This window comes from Labeo rohita, chromosome 2 (assembly GCF_022985175.1).
Source record: "Labeo rohita strain BAU-BD-2019 chromosome 2, IGBB_LRoh.1.0, whole genome shotgun sequence".
NCBI lineage: Eukaryota > Metazoa > Chordata > Actinopteri > Cypriniformes > Cyprinidae > Labeo > Labeo rohita.
Window position 1 is genome coordinate 26,406,284 of NC_066870.1, and position 18,148 is coordinate 26,424,431.

The 18,148-nt window shown below is 36.9% G+C and overlaps 3 protein-coding genes across 4 annotated transcripts; 1 reads left to right on the forward strand and 2 right to left on the reverse strand.

The window, feature by feature from the left end:
* Positions 1 to 488: 488 nt before the first annotated feature.
* map1sb (microtubule-associated protein 1Sb) lies at positions 489 to 9,985 on the reverse strand. The gene is made up of 7 exons (XM_051093194.1): positions 9,810 to 9,985; positions 8,192 to 8,293; positions 6,754 to 6,836; positions 6,412 to 6,552; positions 3,179 to 6,287; positions 2,890 to 3,095; positions 489 to 1,666 (listed from the first exon to the last, which is right to left on the reverse strand). Exons 1-7 carry the CDS (start codon positions 9,952 to 9,954, stop codon positions 1,508 to 1,510), a joined length of 3,945 nt encoding a protein of 1,314 aa, XP_050949151.1. The 5' UTR covers positions 9,955 to 9,985; the 3' UTR covers positions 489 to 1,507.
* A 1,282-nt stretch (positions 9,986 to 11,267) lies between these two features.
* On the reverse strand, positions 11,268 to 15,459 carry LOC127152031 (cocaine- and amphetamine-regulated transcript protein). Of its 2 annotated transcripts, none has more exons than XM_051092429.1 (4): positions 15,369 to 15,459; positions 12,070 to 12,216; positions 11,870 to 11,953; positions 11,268 to 11,501 (listed from the first exon to the last, which is right to left on the reverse strand). In XM_051092429.1, the coding sequence occupies exons 1-4, from the start codon at positions 15,402 to 15,404 to the stop codon at positions 11,394 to 11,396; spliced, it is 375 nt and encodes a 124-aa protein (XP_050948386.1). In that variant the 5' UTR covers positions 15,405 to 15,459; the 3' UTR covers positions 11,268 to 11,393. The 2 variants fall into 2 exon arrangements, with proteins under 2 accessions (XP_050948386.1, XP_050948393.1); XM_051092436.1 differs by having other exon boundaries at positions 15,381 to 15,416.
* A 754-nt stretch (positions 15,460 to 16,213) lies between these two features.
* Positions 16,214 to 17,893, forward strand: gadd45bb (growth arrest and DNA-damage-inducible, beta b). The gene is made up of 4 exons (XM_051124149.1): positions 16,214 to 16,415; positions 16,532 to 16,633; positions 16,738 to 16,963; positions 17,234 to 17,893. The coding sequence occupies exons 1-4, from the start codon at positions 16,372 to 16,374 to the stop codon at positions 17,336 to 17,338; spliced, it is 477 nt and encodes a 158-aa protein (XP_050980106.1). The 5' UTR covers positions 16,214 to 16,371; the 3' UTR covers positions 17,339 to 17,893.
* The last annotated feature ends 255 nt before the right edge of the window (positions 17,894 to 18,148 follow it).

An 18,148-nucleotide genomic window follows, 5' to 3' on the forward strand; every position in this document is an offset into this window, starting at 1 on the left:
ATTAGCTGAACAACATATTCAGTAGTACATTAACCGTAAAATATATGCTGTTGTTTACATCTGAGTATCGCTAATATGGCTGCGCATTCGGGTAACTGACCATCTCGCGACGTAAGTGCAAACCATATCAGTTCATTATCTCTGTAGCTCAAAAAATAAAACAGTCACGGTATGTTTGTAAATGGGTGTTTGGTTTACATTTGAAAGAAACTAAAGAGATTGTTAAGAAATCGCAAACCATACCTTTCACAGAAAATCGCAGTTTTGAATTCAGAATAGGTCAGGGGTGTGATGCATGTAGGTTTGATGTGTTTCTACTTCATCAGTACAAAAAAGTGATTAACTGCAGCCATCTACTGGTTATAGTGGAGATATTGTGCCATTGTGTTAGAAACCTTCCACTTCAGCATGGCACAGTTTCCATGAATTATCTCTATCTCTATCTATGTTCATCTTATATTGGCACAGAATCAACACAGTATTTACAATGACGTTTTAATGTTTTAATTCATATAATTCATGTTACATATATGTATACACAGTTTCCTCTATGTGAGTGTAGCAATACATGGATCCAAAATTCCTTTCCGTCCCACAAACTTACCAGACATTCTTTTTACAATGCTGAATTAAGGAGATGCATCTAAAAAAATAAATTAATAAAGGCCAATATGCCCTACAGCAGTCAGTATTTAACAGAAACACAGTAGGCATACGGTAGATATCAGAGCCTCTGCACTGCAAGTTACTGTATACCTGGTGTCAAGCAGCTGGCACTTCTACCATATCTCACATTTCCAATTGAACTAAAATATCCGTCACATGCCATCATGTTTTTTCAGATTTCATTGATATTCTATTATAGTGCACTGCATTCATACAATATTTGTGTTACTTAATGTGAAGCTACTGATCCCCAAACAGTCAAAGGGACTGGGAAATGGCTTAAAAACCATTCTTTAAGAGCAACCCAAAACAAAGTAAATCTCAAAGTATAAAAATAGGTCTCTTTGTAATCATGTCTTGTGATCTGATCTGTATGGACAACTGAAATATAAATAACAGTGCCATCCTCTGTACCTCCACTGGCACTGCTAGTTTGTGTAATTTATTTGTCTGTCTAAATGACTATTTGTAATGGTCTTCATGCACAGTTAGAATGTGACATAATGCAATTTGAACTCTGGGATATGTTAAAGATTGCAGTATTTCATTACGACTATTTTTGCACAGTGGAAATCTAGTAAATACTCTTCTTAATAATAAACCGGTGCAGTTATACTCCTAGAGTAAACACATCTATGGGTGTTGATTTAATACTTGTGATTTTACGGTATATTTTAGGCCTCAACCGCCTGCTAAGGAAACTTTCACAAACACAATATATGTTGTTTGATAAAGCATCTGCCAGGAACATACGAATCTACAGTGGTAAAAATGTGCATGTATGACTTCAAGCATGGAATACACAAATGGAAAATGTCAAGCATGTGTCATTGCTTTCTATCTAGCAGAACTCTACTTTACAAGCAGGGAATGTCTCCTCCTGCATAGCCACAGTGCTGTTGCTCCCTAGAACTGTAATTCCCAGTTGTCGCTGTTTTTCTTGGGTTTCCCGGTACCACTCATGCATCATCAGTGATTCAAACGTGGGAATCAGGGTCACCTGGAAAGTAATACAGACTTTGTGACATTATCCCCATAAAACGTAGTCGATTTTAAAGGTGCATTACAGATTTGTTTGGGGTCCTCTATTATATGGTGATCCCCTAGTGGTTAGACATAAAAAAAAAACAACAACTCCGCAAGTAACTTTTTTATATTTTAACCACAGATGGTAATAGAGATTGCACTCAAACCTAATTCCATTGCATGTACAGTTGAGGTCCAAAGTTTTCATACACCTTTCAGAATCTGCAAAATGTAAATTATTTGACCAAAATAAGAGGGATCATACAAAATGCATGTTATTTTTTATTTAGTACTGACCTGAATAAGATATTTCACATAAAAGACGTTTACATATAGTACACAATAGAAAATAATAGTTGAATTTATAAAAATGACCCCGTTTAAAAGTACATACACTTGATTCTTAATACTGTGTTGTCACCTGAATGATCCACAGCTTTTTTTGTTTAGTGATAGTTGTTCATGAGTCCCTTGTTTGTCCTGAACAGCTAAATTGCCCGTGATTCTTTATAAAATTCTTTCAGGTCCCACAAATTTCTGTTTTTCAGTTTTTTTTGTGTATTTGAACCCTTTCTAACAATGACTGTATGACTTTGAGATCCATCTTTTCACACTGAGCACAACTGAGGGACTCATATGCAACTATTACAGAAGGTTCAAACACTCACCGATGCTTCAGAAGGAAACGCAATGCATCGTTTTTCCTTCTGGAGTAGCACTGAGCATTTGAATCTTCCGTAATAGATGCATATCTATTCAATTGTCCTCAGTGTGAAAAGATGGATCTCAAAATCATACAGTCATTGTTGGAAAGGGCTCGAATACACAAAAATGCTGAAAAACCAAACAATTTGTGGGACCTGAAAGATTTTTCTGAAGAACAGCAACAAACAAGGGACTTGTGAACAACTATCACTAAACAAAACACAGCTGTGGATCATTCAGGTAACAACTCAGTATTAAGAATCAAGTGTATGTAAACTTTTGAAAAGGGTAATTTAAAAAAAAACTATTATTTTCTCTTGTGGACTATATGAAAAAGTATTTTATGTGAAATATCTTATTCAGGTCAGTACTAAATAAAAAATAACATGCATTTTGTATGACCCCTCTTATTTTGATCAAATACTTAACATTTTGCAGATTCTGAAAGGTGTATGTAAACTTTTGACCTCATCTGTATGTACTCATACATACCGGCACATCTTCAGGCCACACAGATTTTGCCTCTAATAATGCATCCAGAATGGACCTAATCAAGCCTTCCTTGAGTGTGTCATCTCCACTTATTATGTAACAGGATGATCGCAAGCGGCAAAAGAACTCAACATCAACAGTGGAAGCTGCATGGCTTGACGGAAGGTAAGCCAGGTCCAAGTATACCGAAGTGCCAACCTTGCTACCTGTTGATGAATCAAGACACAAGTTAGTGCCAAGTACATATGTACTGGCATTCAAAAATGAACTATGTAAAATCAGTTCAAACCTGCTGTTGTGGATCGTTTAGAAGTGGAGACTGTGCTACGACTAGCCATTATGTCTCCTGCTGAGCTGCTTCTCGAGCCGCTAAAAGAAGTTCCCTGACTTCCAGCTCTGGTTTTGGTGCCTTGCGTTGAAACACTAGAAGATGATAATCTCTGCGTAACTCCTGCTGCTTTTCTGCCTTTTGTTGCACCAGGCTTTACGCCGCTAACTGGATCAGGCATACAGGCACCAGGCTGAGGTGGAAGAGGAGGTAAATCTTTCACAGGTGCGGGTGGGGGATCCTTCGGCAAAGAATGATTTCCTCTGTAAGAATTCAAACCATCGTTTAGGTTCTGTGTTTGAAAGTGGACACCGCCTTCTTCATCAGAATCGAGAAGTCCGTCCGCTGTAATGGATGGGCAATCCTCTAAACCCAGATGTACATCCGAATCTGTTGCCATTGGGAAATAATCACTGCTAGAAGTAAGAGGGGTCTCCTGAGTTGGATGAGTGGCCTTGTTACCTGAACATGAAGATGGAAGGGGTTTTGCCGCGTCTTGGGAATGGTCACTATCATCTGAAAGGTTTAACGGACTGGTGTTACTAAAACCTGGTGAGAGTGGATCCTCTTGATCACCATCTGGTTTGAAATGCTTAAACTCGCAAGGAGAAACCAAGCAGAGGTCAACATCATGGGTAGCATCAAACAACAGACCTTGTGGTCCAGACGGACACCCTTCTGAGCCATCATGAGATGCCCTCTGGGTGTGAGACTTCTTTAAAGACAAAGACATCCCTACTTTGAAATCAGAACTGACATGGTGTCCATTGGAATAGAATGTTTCGTCTTCGTTGGTGGACTCGCTCACCGTTGGCAGCACTTGTTCGAAAGACATCGATAATGACTCATCAACCTCAGTGGATTGTGGTGAGCTTACTTCCGCAGGCATTGAGTGAGTAGTGGTAACAGAGGGAGATATATCAGGCATTATATCCTTGAAAGAGCTAAGAGACAGAAAGCTAGAATGCTTCTCTTTGGAGGAAGTTGAGATGCTCTCCTGGTTACTTTTAGGACATCCGGACTCTGAAAACTTGGATAATCCCATCTGCTGGCTCTCTGAACCAAGACACATCTTAACCCCAAAACTACTATGATCTTTTGAGGCCCAGGTCTCTTCAGGTGACAAGTGATAAGGAGTATGACCAGCACTGTTTGGACCTGATCTAGGAGATGTTAGCTCTAATGTCTTTTCATCAGGACTGACACAAACTTCCTCATGGCCGTCTGTTGAAATATTTTCTTTCAAAGCCCCATCAAGCAAAGTATATTCAGTGGGAGTGAGGTCTAGATTCACACAGTGCTCATTTTTTATTTTGACAGAGGGTCTTGCAGATGCTGTGGCCTTGCTAGGGCAAGATTGCACACTACCCGTCGAGACATTTTTCAGGTTCCCAGAGTCCACAGTTTGCCTCTTCACAAGTAATTCATGTTGCTCTTGATCCATTTCCAGAAATGCTGCCGTCATATCTTCAGGCGAAGACATTGCGGAGCGATTTACATCTTCGGAGTCTGTTGACAACTTCTGATTTTGCTGCTCCTTGTTAGTTTTAAAGTTTTTGGCTTTGTCCTCAGCCTGTTTGTTCAATTTTACTTCATTTTTTACATTACCAGGCTTACTTGAGTTTGGTAATCCTGTGGAGGTTTTCTTGATATCTTTCCCAAGAGATTTTCTCTCTTCAGTTTTGCTGTCTAACTTTGGTCTTCTCACTGACGAATCCTTGCTACCTGGCAGTTTTCTCTGCCCATTTTCTTGTTTCTTTGAGTCTGATATGTTTGTTTTTTCATTGCTTTTGTCCTTCAAAGACTCCTTCCTTGTAACTAGTCTGGAGGGTTTTTGTTTCACATTGCTTTCTGCAGATTTCAACTTTTCTTCACTTTTTGAATCATTCCCATTCATGCCTTTGGATTTGTCTTTTAGTTCTTGATCTCCACGAAGAGCTCGGTCCTTTGAAGCACTGTTACTTGGTCTAGATTCACTTTTACCAGATTTGGGACTATCATGACTCTCTGCAACTTTTGGATTCTTCTCAGTTTTTGGTGTTTCAAAATCTTTGGAGCACACTACAGGCCGCTTGAGAAACTCTAGGTGCTTTAGTCTCTCCAGACCATCCATTATCTTTCCTTGTGGTGTAGAGCCAGGGAAGAGAACTCTGATGATTTTCTCCACTGGGTTAGCAGGATGCCAAACAAGCAAAGCACATATAGAGACCAAAGAGGTTAGGTGGCCATCTAAGCTCTTGGATTTGGAACTACTATCTGGCCAGATATTCATGAAAGATTCTACTTCTTTGCTACGTTTGACTGGATTTAGGATGTAAAGCTCAAGACATCCCACTCCCATTTTCTGAAACAGAATAACTGGTTCTATGGAGCCACTTGAATTGCGTAAAAGTGGTTCTGGTGAGATCTTTAGTTTTTCCAAATGCTGTAAAATAAGTGCTGCTAGATCACTGCTTCGCAGTACATTAGGATCACCCTGAAGTTTTTTAAGTCGGTTTGGGGCATTGAGGAAAACCACACCAAGCTCTGGAGAGATTAGATTCTTCACCCACTGCTCCTTTTCCTGTGAGTCAGTATTATTTTCCTCAAGCTCTGCGACCTTCCTCTCCAACAGGCTGTTAACTCCCGGCAGGTTGTCTGTTCCAACATGCGTAAGCAGCACCGAGTCAACACGATCCAAATGCCTGACGAGCTTCCAGAAGCAAGAGCGTGGATCTGCTCCACCATTGACCAAAACATTGAAGCCATTGACGGCAAAAAAGGCACAGTCTCCTCTCCCTCCTGGAAAGACATAACAGCACGGACGGCATAGCTTGAGAAATCCCACTGTGCCAGGAGGCTCTAGAAGGTCAAATGGAGACTGTGGCTCTGAGGACTCAAAAAGGTGGTCGGTGAACTCTTGAAGGCCCCCCATTTTGGGTAGTACCATTAGAGGATTCACCTTAATGTCAATAATGTCATGTATGCTGTGCTTCCCTAGCACAGAGTTTTTCCATTTTCCAGTTTTAGGACAGCTTATGGTGAGGTTTGCTTTGCCATGTATGCTAACAGAATTTAACAGAGCTTGAACCTGTACAGAAAACAAGGCATTAGTTGAAATATATGAGAAAACAGATGGATAGGTTTTCAAATCCATAGCTAATGTGAGGATAATACATTAAAATATCAGCATACACATTTACAGTCTGACAAACCTCTTCATCTGAAAAGATCTGGTTGAAATCATTTGGAGTGAATTGCCCCGTGTGCAGGACCAGATCTCCGGAGTCCTCGAGAGACTGTCCTGTGAGCACCAGCAATTTGTGTCGAGGTATGGATGATATCAAGCTGTGGACCTGAATTGTATATTAATAAAATATTATTTTGAATTTAATCTGTTTCAAATTTTGAATTGCTTATGGTGTCTAATATTGCCAAGGCACTGTATAATTTTAGCTTTAATATATGTAATGTGACCCTTGTCATTTATTGATTGTCATGTAATACAAACAAATAGAATTGAGGAAGAGAAGAAGAAATGCCTTTTAATCACAAACCTCAGAGTAAAGAAGCCCTTCAGATGGATTTACTACAACTTTAATGTCCAGTACATCTGAATTGAAATTAAATGTTGCCTGACCTATGATGGGATTGTTGGGAGACAGACAAAATGAAAAGGAATTAATCAGTATAAGTATACAAATATGGCATGCATATGTGGATTTCTCTACAGCAAACAGCTGCATTGCTAAAAGGAATGTACAATAAATTAAGTCAAAGCAAACTGCACTTAATTTTAAAGTGGAAACTGTCTGCGTAAGCATTTAAAATCATGAGGTAAACTTCAAGGTGTTTTGATGCTGACAGTCAGTTCTCAACCAGAGTAATGCAAATTTAAAAAGATTTCCCTGAGTATGAGAGCTCCAAAATCTATCTAAAGTTCACTTTCAAAACTACTGCAACAAAATGTCCCATTGCTGTTTTTCCAACAGCAGCTGAACAATTGTTAGAAAGCACTTCCTTCCTGTCTTTCTGCTGTGTCTACTGAAACAGCAAATTAGCCAACCTACAACTTTTACTGAATAATAGAAGCTGCAACCGTGTGCAGTTTAGACAGTTCTTATTATAAAATATAAATAATAAAATGATGATAAATTAATGATTCTGTCCCAGTAAAGCAAAGAGAACATACTGTACTTCTGCATTTTTACATCAGAGTGACTGTATTTAACAGATATGTATTGTGTTTCTCCAAGTAAACTAAGCAAGGAATAGATGTACATAAACATAATTTTCAGATAAAATTTCATAGTAAGAATTTATTTCAAAATAGATTTACATGCTCGGTGGATATTGGTATTTCCCTGTATATATGAAGAGTTCAGATGCAAAACCAGCTAAAAGCCATCTCGGTCAAAAATGAGATGATACTGAGTGAATGCTCTCGACACATATTATGCGTCCATCAAATACTTTTTCTTCAAACTCGCTAAAATACCAGCCTCAGCCCAATCAGAAATACCGGTACTTACACAGAAACCTATACATCTGAGCCTGATAAAAATGCATTTTTTAAAGAAAGACGTCAGATGGATTTAGCTGATTTTGCATCTGAACTCTTCATATGGTAATCAGCATATTCGGAATAATCTAATGCATGCATGTTCGTTTTCTGCTATTTTTGTGTCTTCATTTCAATATAAGGATATGCCAGTTGTTTTCAGATGTCTAGAAACTGAAATATTGGCTTAATCAGGTTGGCTTAATATGACCATGTTCCGTTATTTACTGGAATCATGCTGTGCATGTCTGAAAGTGTATACGGAGCTGTGCTCGGGCTGAACTACACAGTTGCTTCTTTGTTAATTCATAAGATCGCATCCCACACATATATCATGTGTTCCAAATGGGCACCGAAAGATTCTTTAACAGTGTAGCCTACTGTACTAGAAGCTTATGTCTTTCATTGCCAACCCAAAAGAAGGCAACCCTTACCTCTTATGTCTTTGGACTGATAAGAAGAATGCTGAGAAACAAACAGTTTCAGCTGCTCATCCAAATTACACACTGTCAGGTCCACATCCCATGCACGGATACCTGTGTTAATGCAATGCACATATATGTGTAAAATTCACTATAACATCAAAAATCAGTGTATTAAAACGTGCTAATTTAATTTTTAACTTACCATATTGGACTTAACATAAAAACAATACACAGTGATTTGAGAGCAAGCAGGCTAAACCCCCCAGAGCAAAAGCACTGCAGTCAGCATGTAACTGAAACATCATCATGTGAGACACAATGTGGCTTTCAGAGACAAATGAGATGGTTGGCTGACTTGCATCAAAAAAGCCTTGTTTTGTGGCACTGGTCTTCTGTACTCATGAAATATAAAAAACCTCTGAACTGCATGTTCTCATCTCTTATGACCAAAAAAAGACACCGACTCATCACTGCTAGCACTGAAATAAGAAAACATCTTACAGCCGGCATAAAAAGCAGTTAAATCAAAATAATTTCCTGATATAAATAGGAAGGAAGGGGTGGACTGAGAATAAACTAAAGCAAATATTGCAATATTATAAGTAAAATTTAAAACCTGACGAATTACACCTGTGCGAGAGTAACTTAAACGAAAGTTTTTTTTCTCTCCATATGCTTTCATTTCATTTTACTGCCAGCTGTTAGTCATCTTTGTAGACAAATTTCCATTTTTGCCTGATCACTACCATGGAGACAGGCTCTTCTTTTCAGTGTTTTGACTGCCCACACATCTGTCAACATTTGACATGTTGTTAAAGCCTTCTTCATTAAAATGGTACCAAATCACTTTTCTGTTACTGTTGAAATATGGAAGACATCTTAGGCTGGTAGCTGTGTTTTGTAGCAGCTGGTTTTTAGCTGGTCTAAGATTATTATTATTTGGCTAGCTTAGACTAGCTAGTGTTTAAAACACACAGCTACTAGATTAAACTAGTATTCTCATCAGGTCAATGATGGCCACCAAAAGTTACATGCAAGCAAAAAACGGTCTCTGAGGTGGGTGTGAACATGCAGAGCCCTGTCTAAACTGTTGGGAACGCTGAGGAACACGTCATGACTTAAACGACATTCGTTTCTGTATAATTACATACGAATCAACATGTAAAGCAAAAAATGTAGCTAAGCATACTGGAAAGACTGATGCACAAGGAGGCTATTTTTGATGTTTACTATCTGATGCCATAACACTGCAGTGCAGGGAACAGCTGCTGCACGAATACTGTGCCAGAATAAACATAGTAGTATTGCTTTTAACGCTAATGTACACTGTATGTACAAAAGCTTTGTTGAACTGTATTGTATGCGTAAAAAAAATATCTCATGTATTGCTGAACGTGAGAGAAACTGTCTGGCGCACTAAGTCACATTGTGCGATTGTGTTTTTGCCATCTCGATCCACCAGGCAGCCGGTGAATCCTAAAATCATTTAAAGAATGAAATATCCAGGATGCGCGCAACCTGTTCTATAACATACAGATACGCGAGATAATCTAATGTAATGTAATAGCGGCGTTGATTAACGGTGTTATTAATTTATTCTAAATCCAAAATGTAAAAACAGCAATACCTCGTTCAATCTCCACCACAATATAATCCAGTATATGCGGTCTATAGAGCGCACCGATGACAATCAACATTGAGTATTTGTCATTGCTGAATCCAGGATGGGCTGTCAGGTCCTCCGATTCCATCGCTGCCGTTAGACCCGCCATGTTGGAAAGTTATTCTTATGATGTAATACACAAACAATCAAGCATTATTGACGGAACAGGCGGATAATTTGAATGGAACTGAAGCTGACCAATCGAAGTCGGGATTCAGACCGCCTTGTTGCATGCATCATGTTCTCAGCAATCTTAATTAATTCAGGGTTTTTTTATTTGTTTGTTTGTGTGTGTATATATATATATATATATATATATATATATACCGTATAGTTTAAGTCAAAAGTTTACATACACCTTGCAGAATCTGCAAAATGTTAATTATTTTACCAAAATAAGAGGGATCATACAAAATGCATGTTATTTTTTATTTCCCTTGTTTTTCCTGAACAGTTAAACTACCGCTGTTCTTCAAAAAATCCCTCAGGTCCCACAAATGATTGGGTTTTTCAGCATTTTTGTGTATTTGTACCCTTTCCAACAATGACTATGATTTTGAGATCCATCTTTTCACAATAGGGACAACTGAGGGACTCATATGCAACTATTAAATAAGGTTCAAATGCTCACTGGTGCTTTAGAATGAAACACAATGCATAAGAGTCAGGGGATGAACATTTTTGGAATTTGAAGATCAGGGTATATTTAACTTTTTTTGTCTTTTGGGAAACATTTAAGTATGGTCTGTAGCTTCTGAAGGGCAGTACTAAATGAAAAAATAATGTATGATATTTAGGCAAAATAAGAAAAATGTACACATCTTCATTCTGTTTAAAAGTTTACACCCACGGCTCTTAATGCTTTGTGTTTCCTTCTGAAGCATCAGTGAGCGTTTGAATCTTCTGTAATAGTTGCATATGAGTCCCTCAGTTTCAGTGTAAAATCATACAGTCACTGTTGGAAATGGTTAAAATGCACAAAAATGCTGAAAAACCAAAGAATTTGTAGGACCAGAAGGATTTTTTCTGAAGAACATCAGGCAGTTTAACTGTTCAGGACAAACGAGGGACTCATGAACAACTATCACTAAAAAAAAAAACACACAGCTGTGGATCATTCAGGTAACAACACAGTATTAAGAATCAAGTGTATGTAAACTTTTGAAAAGGGTTATTTTTATCAATTCAACTATTATTTTTTCATGTGGACTGTATGTAAATATCTTCTGTGTGAAATATCTTATTCAGGTCAGCACAGAATAAAAAAATATCATGCATTTTGTATGATCCCTCTTATTTTGGTAAAATAATTAACATTTTGCAGATTCTACAAGGTGTATGTAAACTTTTGACCTCAAATGTATATCACTCAGTCATGTAAATAAGGAAAGCAAAACAAGTAAGCCATTCAGTAATTCATGACTTTATTTTAAATTTCCATGCATTTCACACAGTATTAATATGAAGAAAAAAAAAAACTGCAATGTCTAAAAATGCAAAATGGCATCAGGGAAAATGGTACATTTTTCTCCCAGACACCCTGTTTTATTAAAGGCATTTCAAAATAAAAAAGTGGCATGATGTTCCTTGTGGACAGCCGCATAACTTGCCAACTCTTGCACCTTTACGCACTGCACACTGCTCACCTGCATCACACTTAAGATAAAAAAGTACATATATGAGTAATGAAATGGTAGGTGTAATAACAGTACATGAACAGACACGCATATTACAGCGCATGATGTCATGAGTAGCCTACAATTAAGTATCTATGCAAAATCATTATATTATTACTTCTCACAATACATACTCATTGTATTATCAACTGTATATTCTTTGTAAATTGTTCAATTCAAAGTGATTCAAAGTGCAGTGAACTTATGATTTTACTTCAAAATCAAAGCCTATTAGAGAATGAAGTCATTTAATCGTGATCAAAATTATTTTTACATGAAGGTACAGATGAAAAAAGACTGTAAATGTTTAAATGTAAATGTAAAATATTGTGTGAAATGCTACTTTACCGAAGGAAGTAGGCTAAACTTTTTTCCAGTTTGTGGCAGTTGTTTATTCTTTAACTTTTCAAGAACCTCTTGCAGTGCCTCTATCTGTAAAACAATTACAATTTTAGATCCATTTCCTGAGATTATTCAAGAAGATTGCTTCTTCTCATTTCTGTTTCCAATGTTCCATTATGAAAGGCAGGGTAAAATGCGTAACTCACCAAATTGTTCTCCTCCTGTGTTTTTGTGGCGCTCTCCAAAGAGCGACTGTCAAGTGAGTCATCACAGCTTGTGAGAATGAAGGACAGGACAGAAGCAGCAGCGATAAGGACAATCCGTCCACTAACCATGGTGCTGAAACAGGTTTCCTTGGTCCCAACAACAGAAGGTGGTCAGTGGTCTCATGGTGTGATGAAGAGCTGCTCTTTATAAATGGATTCAACATCACCTGCTACAAAATTCATGATGATGACTCTCAGTGACACATGTTAAGCTCATTCTAGGCCATATTCCCATATTTTTAGAAGTTTGTGAGATAAAGATGAGTAATAATGCAGATGCAGTTTGTGTTCCACCTCCGAGTGTCCATGCATTCTGTATATGTTTTCTTTTGCCTATATTTTCTACAGTTCTACAGTTATTTCCTGTTACAGGCTCAGGGACCCCACCCAAAATCTCAGAAAACACAGAAACTTCATTTTTTTTTTAACACTGTAATTTTCATAAATGCCATAAAAAAAAACATTTTACATAATATAACAGGCCTACTTATTATTAATAAGTTAATTAATAATTTGAAAAATATAGGAAACTTAAATTTGTTGTTTCTGTTTTTACCTTTATATGCTGATCTATTATTTGAGTAAAGGCTATTTTAAATTTTATTTCTTTATATTTAATTTCTTAGGTGTTTTTTTTAAGAAAATAAATTTTTAGTATTAGCTTATGTGAATGCAATACCTTGACACACCAGCAGGGGTTGACAAACCTCCGAATAAATTCCTAAATAATAAATAATGTTGCCCTTTTGGGCTTATATTCAAAGTAAAAAACAAAGTAAATCATTTATGCACTTATTTTCATTATCATTTTAAATAAAATGATTTAAATTAACAAATAAATTACTCAAGATATGTGACAGACGAACTCCAAAGGACTGCGTGATCTGTATGATTGCGGGTCAAGTCTAATATTGACATTGATCTGGCGAGGAGGAACAGATGATTGAGGGCATGTATGAAGAGTAACCAGGGTCAGTGGCTTTGCTTCAGCTTCTAATTAGACAAGTAAGGCAGAGACCCCTAGGCAACGGATGTCTGGTTATCAGAACACTGATGAAGTAATTCTAGCCTAATTGAGAAAATTAGAAATTAACACTCAAGTCGTTTTAATCCCATGTTAATGTTTCTTAAAGTAAGCACTACATTAATATAATCACCACCCCTCTTTGTGTGTGTGTGTGTGTGTGTGTGTGTGTGTACATTCTGACATTGTGGGGACCGGCCTGAGGACCCGACGACGGAAAAACATAATACTGTGTAAAAATACTAAATTAAGTTTATCTGAAAGTGTAACAATACATATAGGTTTTTTGTAAGGGGAAGATTTAGGGTTAGGGGATAGAAAATATAATTTTGTCAGTATAAAAACAATATAAGTCTATGGAAAGTGAAAAGTCTAGGGCAATTCACAGAAACTTAATGTGTGTGTGCATATATATGGGCTATTCTACAGAACTGGGGCAAAGTCAGAATCGGAAACATCTTGAAAAAGATGTGTCTTTTTCCATTAATTTTGTATGTATGCAAATTGTATTATAACCAAGGTACCCATTTCTAGTAATTGTGCAGTTTATTCTGATATTGTGTTTTCAGAAAGTTTCCGAATATTTGTCCTTTCCCCAAATGTGTTACTACCGAAACACAATAATATATAATTTAATAAGAAGGGTTACAATGACCTATTAAAATTTTGCTTACACTGACCTTGTAAATATATATTTTTGCTATTTTATTAAAAAGTTTTCATAGTTAAGTCAATAACAATTACAGTTTGAACAATATTTAAAGTGTGATTTATGAGATTTGTTGTATTTTGAATCCAACTGTTCTTTTTAAAAGGCAAAAATTGGATCATACAGATTTCAGAGTTAAGGACTCATTAGTTTGAATATGCAATACACCAAACATCTTAGTTGATAATTCAGGATACTTTATTTTTGACAAAACATTCCATGCTTCGGTAATGAAAATAATGTTTTGGTAGCGACCACATCACATTACAGAATTTTAACTCACTAAAACTACTAAAACATACTAAAATACTAAAAAATTGCATAACTGTACTAACATTTTGTTTTAGTAATAAAGGATTTTGTCACTACCAAAACAATGATGACATGTTTTGGTCATGACTGTTTCGGCAGTGACAATTTTAGATACTTTTGAACCTAGCTCAAAGATGCTAATCAGCACATGGTTACCCAGTTATTCCATAACATTTAGTAGTTATAGGTGTACACAGATAACAACTAAATGTGGAATAACTCAAAAAAGAAGTGCTTAATTGCAGAAAAAGGGTGTTTGGTAGTGACATTCCTTAAAGTTACACACAGATTTTTAGATTTTTGAACACATTTACCTCAAAAAAGGGCCTATCTAAGCAACATGTAGTTATGAGAGAGAGGGGCATATAAATATTATCAGATCATAAATGTAGGGGTGTAGTTAAAATCAGCCTCAGCCAATGAACTAAAACATACACTGTTTCATTAGTGACATGAAAATGTGGGACACATTTTACATGAAGTTTCATAACTTACTGATATTTTCAATATTATTACGGGTGTTAATAGATAATAGGAAGATCTTGATAAACATATAAGATATGAATACTTAAATGCTTTTTAAATGTGTTTTTTTTTTTTTTTGGTTGTGGGACAGCAGTTTGCACCATTTCTATAAAATGGTCCACACATATATATAATGCAATCCAGTGTGCGATTATTGATTTTATATCAAAAGAACTAAGAAATATTAAAATGTAGTTCTAAGTTAAACTGTGTATGAACTACTAGATTTTAACCCTCAGACTTACTCATCACTTTATTTTCTCATCATTCTATGGAGCGAGGTCTTTTAATAAACTGAAGAGCTATTAACTATATGTTTGTAAGAATGTAGGGGTAGTGATGTCACTTGATAAAGGATTAAGACGATAAACACCTTCTCAACAGCTGATTTATGGTCGTACAAACTTTGTCAAACTATAATCTTATTCAATTGATGTAATCACGACAGCCTTGATTGAAGAGATTATCATGCAAAATGGCGTTCCTCTAACAATCATGTAATCCAGTTCGCTGTTTCGATTCACAGCTCATCTTTATGTTGTTGTAACACATTATCACTAACATATTAAAGCTGACCAGTTTAAGCTTCTGGCCATCATGACCGAAACTAACTGAGTGTGTGTAATATCAAATCTAGTTATTAGTTTTGATGCAATTACGAATGAGTACCTTCGTGATCACCTTAATTTCTGAAGTCCATGGCATGCCCGCACATGTTCCTGTCCTCGTGCTTGTGCTCGGGCCTCCGTGAGGTGGAACATTTCTGGCCACCAGATGGAGCGCTGAACGTAGAAGACATCATGACGGTTCAAAATAGTTACGATGACTTTTGCATCGAGCAATGAAATTATTGTTTTTTGAAAACTAAAAAAAAACAATAATTTGAATTGAAATTAATGCATTTATTTTTTGAGTCCATATATGCACAATATGGTTTCATATATTTTATTACATCTTTTAATGAACCATTTTTAAAAATGTATATGAATGCATTTGTTTGCACGCAGCAGTCTCGCATATATGTTCATATTATATTAATTTATGATAATTAGTATTATTTAACATGCAAATATAACGTCTTTTGCAAAAAATGTAATTGCAAAAGGTTTTGTGAGACAGAAATGTCAACTGCAAAATAACAAAATAAAAAGTAAAAACACGTTTTTAAAAAGTCGTGCAACAGACGTGCAAAGGTTAACAATGTTTAAAATCTCAGAGGGTACTTTGTGGGATGCAGCTGACAAAAAAAAAAACAAGGAACTATCTACAAGCAACTATTAATCAATATTCATGTTTCATTTTTAACAAATTAGTCTGCAGGATTGCATTATGGAGAATAGCCCCTTGATCGTTCCTTACACAAAGACAACTGCAGTTGACACAATAGGAGACTCCATAAAAACCTCCAGGGCCGGTTAGCATGAGGTTTCGGCTGTAGTTTCAACCACGCCTACTACGCTACTCCTGCTATAAAAACTGCGGCTCCCACAGCTTCAAGTCAAACACGAGTCGAGACAGTATCGTAGAGAGAAGCATTCGAGCAGTGCGAAAGAGAAACCACTCGAAATCTCTGTGGATTACTACTGCCGTCAAAGATCGCCGCATTCATTGGAATTATATTATTTGCGAGGAAATTTCGATTTCTGGATTATAATATAATTTAAGGACAAACATGACTCTGGAAGAAGTTGTTGGATGCAATAGTACTGACAGAAAGTAAGTAACTTGTGTTCTTTTCTTTTTTTAGAATTTCGAACGTATGAGTGTCTCAAAAAGATTTGTTTTCATTCTTAAGAATGTCAAAAATTAAAACCCATCTTTTTTCTTTAAAGAATGGAAACTGTAAGTGAAGCTCTTGAGGAGCTGCTAGTAGCTGCTCAACGACAAAACTGTCTGACAGTAGGAGTCTACGAGTCTGCACAGCTTATGAATGTGTAAGTATTCTATTCAACCTCAAATGTAATTTAGCGATATGCATCAGTCCAAATGTAAAAACCGAAGTGCATATTAAATTAAACGCGTTTGTTAACTTCTACAGGGATCCGGACAGCGTGGTCCTATGCGTTTTAGCGACTGACGAAGAGGACGAGAATGATGTTGCGCTTCAGATCCACTTCACCCTCATCCAAGCATTCTGCTGCGACATCGACATCAACATTGTGCGCGTCTCCGGCATGAGGCGTTTAGCACAGGTTCTCGGGGAACCGCTTTCCACTGACAACAACGCTAACGAGCCAAGAGACCTCCACTGCATACTTGTAACTGTAAGTATTAGTACGCATATTACAAATATACACATTTTGTAAACAAAATACAAGCTTTTTTTATGGTATGTGGTAAACAAACAGTTGCTCAGAGTTTACACAATGACTAACTAGTTTCCTGATGGAAATATTTCAAAAACTCACTGGAAATTTATCATAAAAAGCACCACTCGCCCACCTCCACCCATAATTCACACCCTTAACACAACGTAACAAATAAGCTCTTGTCAAAGATATGCAATACTAATCACATTTCCTTCATTCTCATAGAACCCACAAGCCGAGCATCTCAAGCTGAACGAAGTTGGGAGTTACTGCAAGGAAAGTCGTTGCAGGAACCAGTGGGTGCCCTCCATTGCCCTGCAAGAGCGCTGAGGTCTTGTGCGCTGAAAAGTGCTGAAGAGAACCGGAATATTGATGTCGTCCTTCAACCGTCATGAGGACATACTCATCAATTCAAGAGTCCATTATGGAGCTTCCACCTCCATGTTTATGGAATTATAAGTGTCAGAGGATACTAGAGACATTGGTCCACGTTCCTCATATTGCATGATCGGTGTTGTCGCCCTTTGGAAGGACCAAAGGAGCACCAGGGTGGTCGGTGGACTGTGTTGTACCTCGTGAGGTATGCAGCAAGGATGCTAAAGGGTTCCGGACGGTGGCGTATGGCCGCGTTTTGCAGTCCACGTGGGGAGAGAATGAATAACACATGACTCAGACCTGACAATTTTGTGATGGGTCAACAGAGGAAAAAGAACCTCTGCCTTAAAAAAAAGAGACTGAAGTGCTATTTAAGGACTGAATTTGTCTTCATTTTTATTTATGCATAACACTGACTGATGTCATTTGAAACAAATAATATATTTGGTTATTTATAAATTCACAAATGTTTACTTTTTTCTTATGAAATAAATTTTATGCTTAATGATTCAAAACTAACAGTTCCTGTTGTGTTTCTTTACATGCCAGTTTTAAAAACAGCAACTTAGACGTTAGAAAAAAATGTCACATGCACTGACATGAGTTCACGTCACAGCTCATAACAACAACAAATGACTTGCATATATTCTTGCTTCCTTATAGTCAAGTATTATCCTTGCATATGTTATTTTAGGCACGCAATAAGGAAGAAAGCGACTTAAATAGCTGTGTGTTTTGTGGGACAACAGACAGTTTTGATTAAGG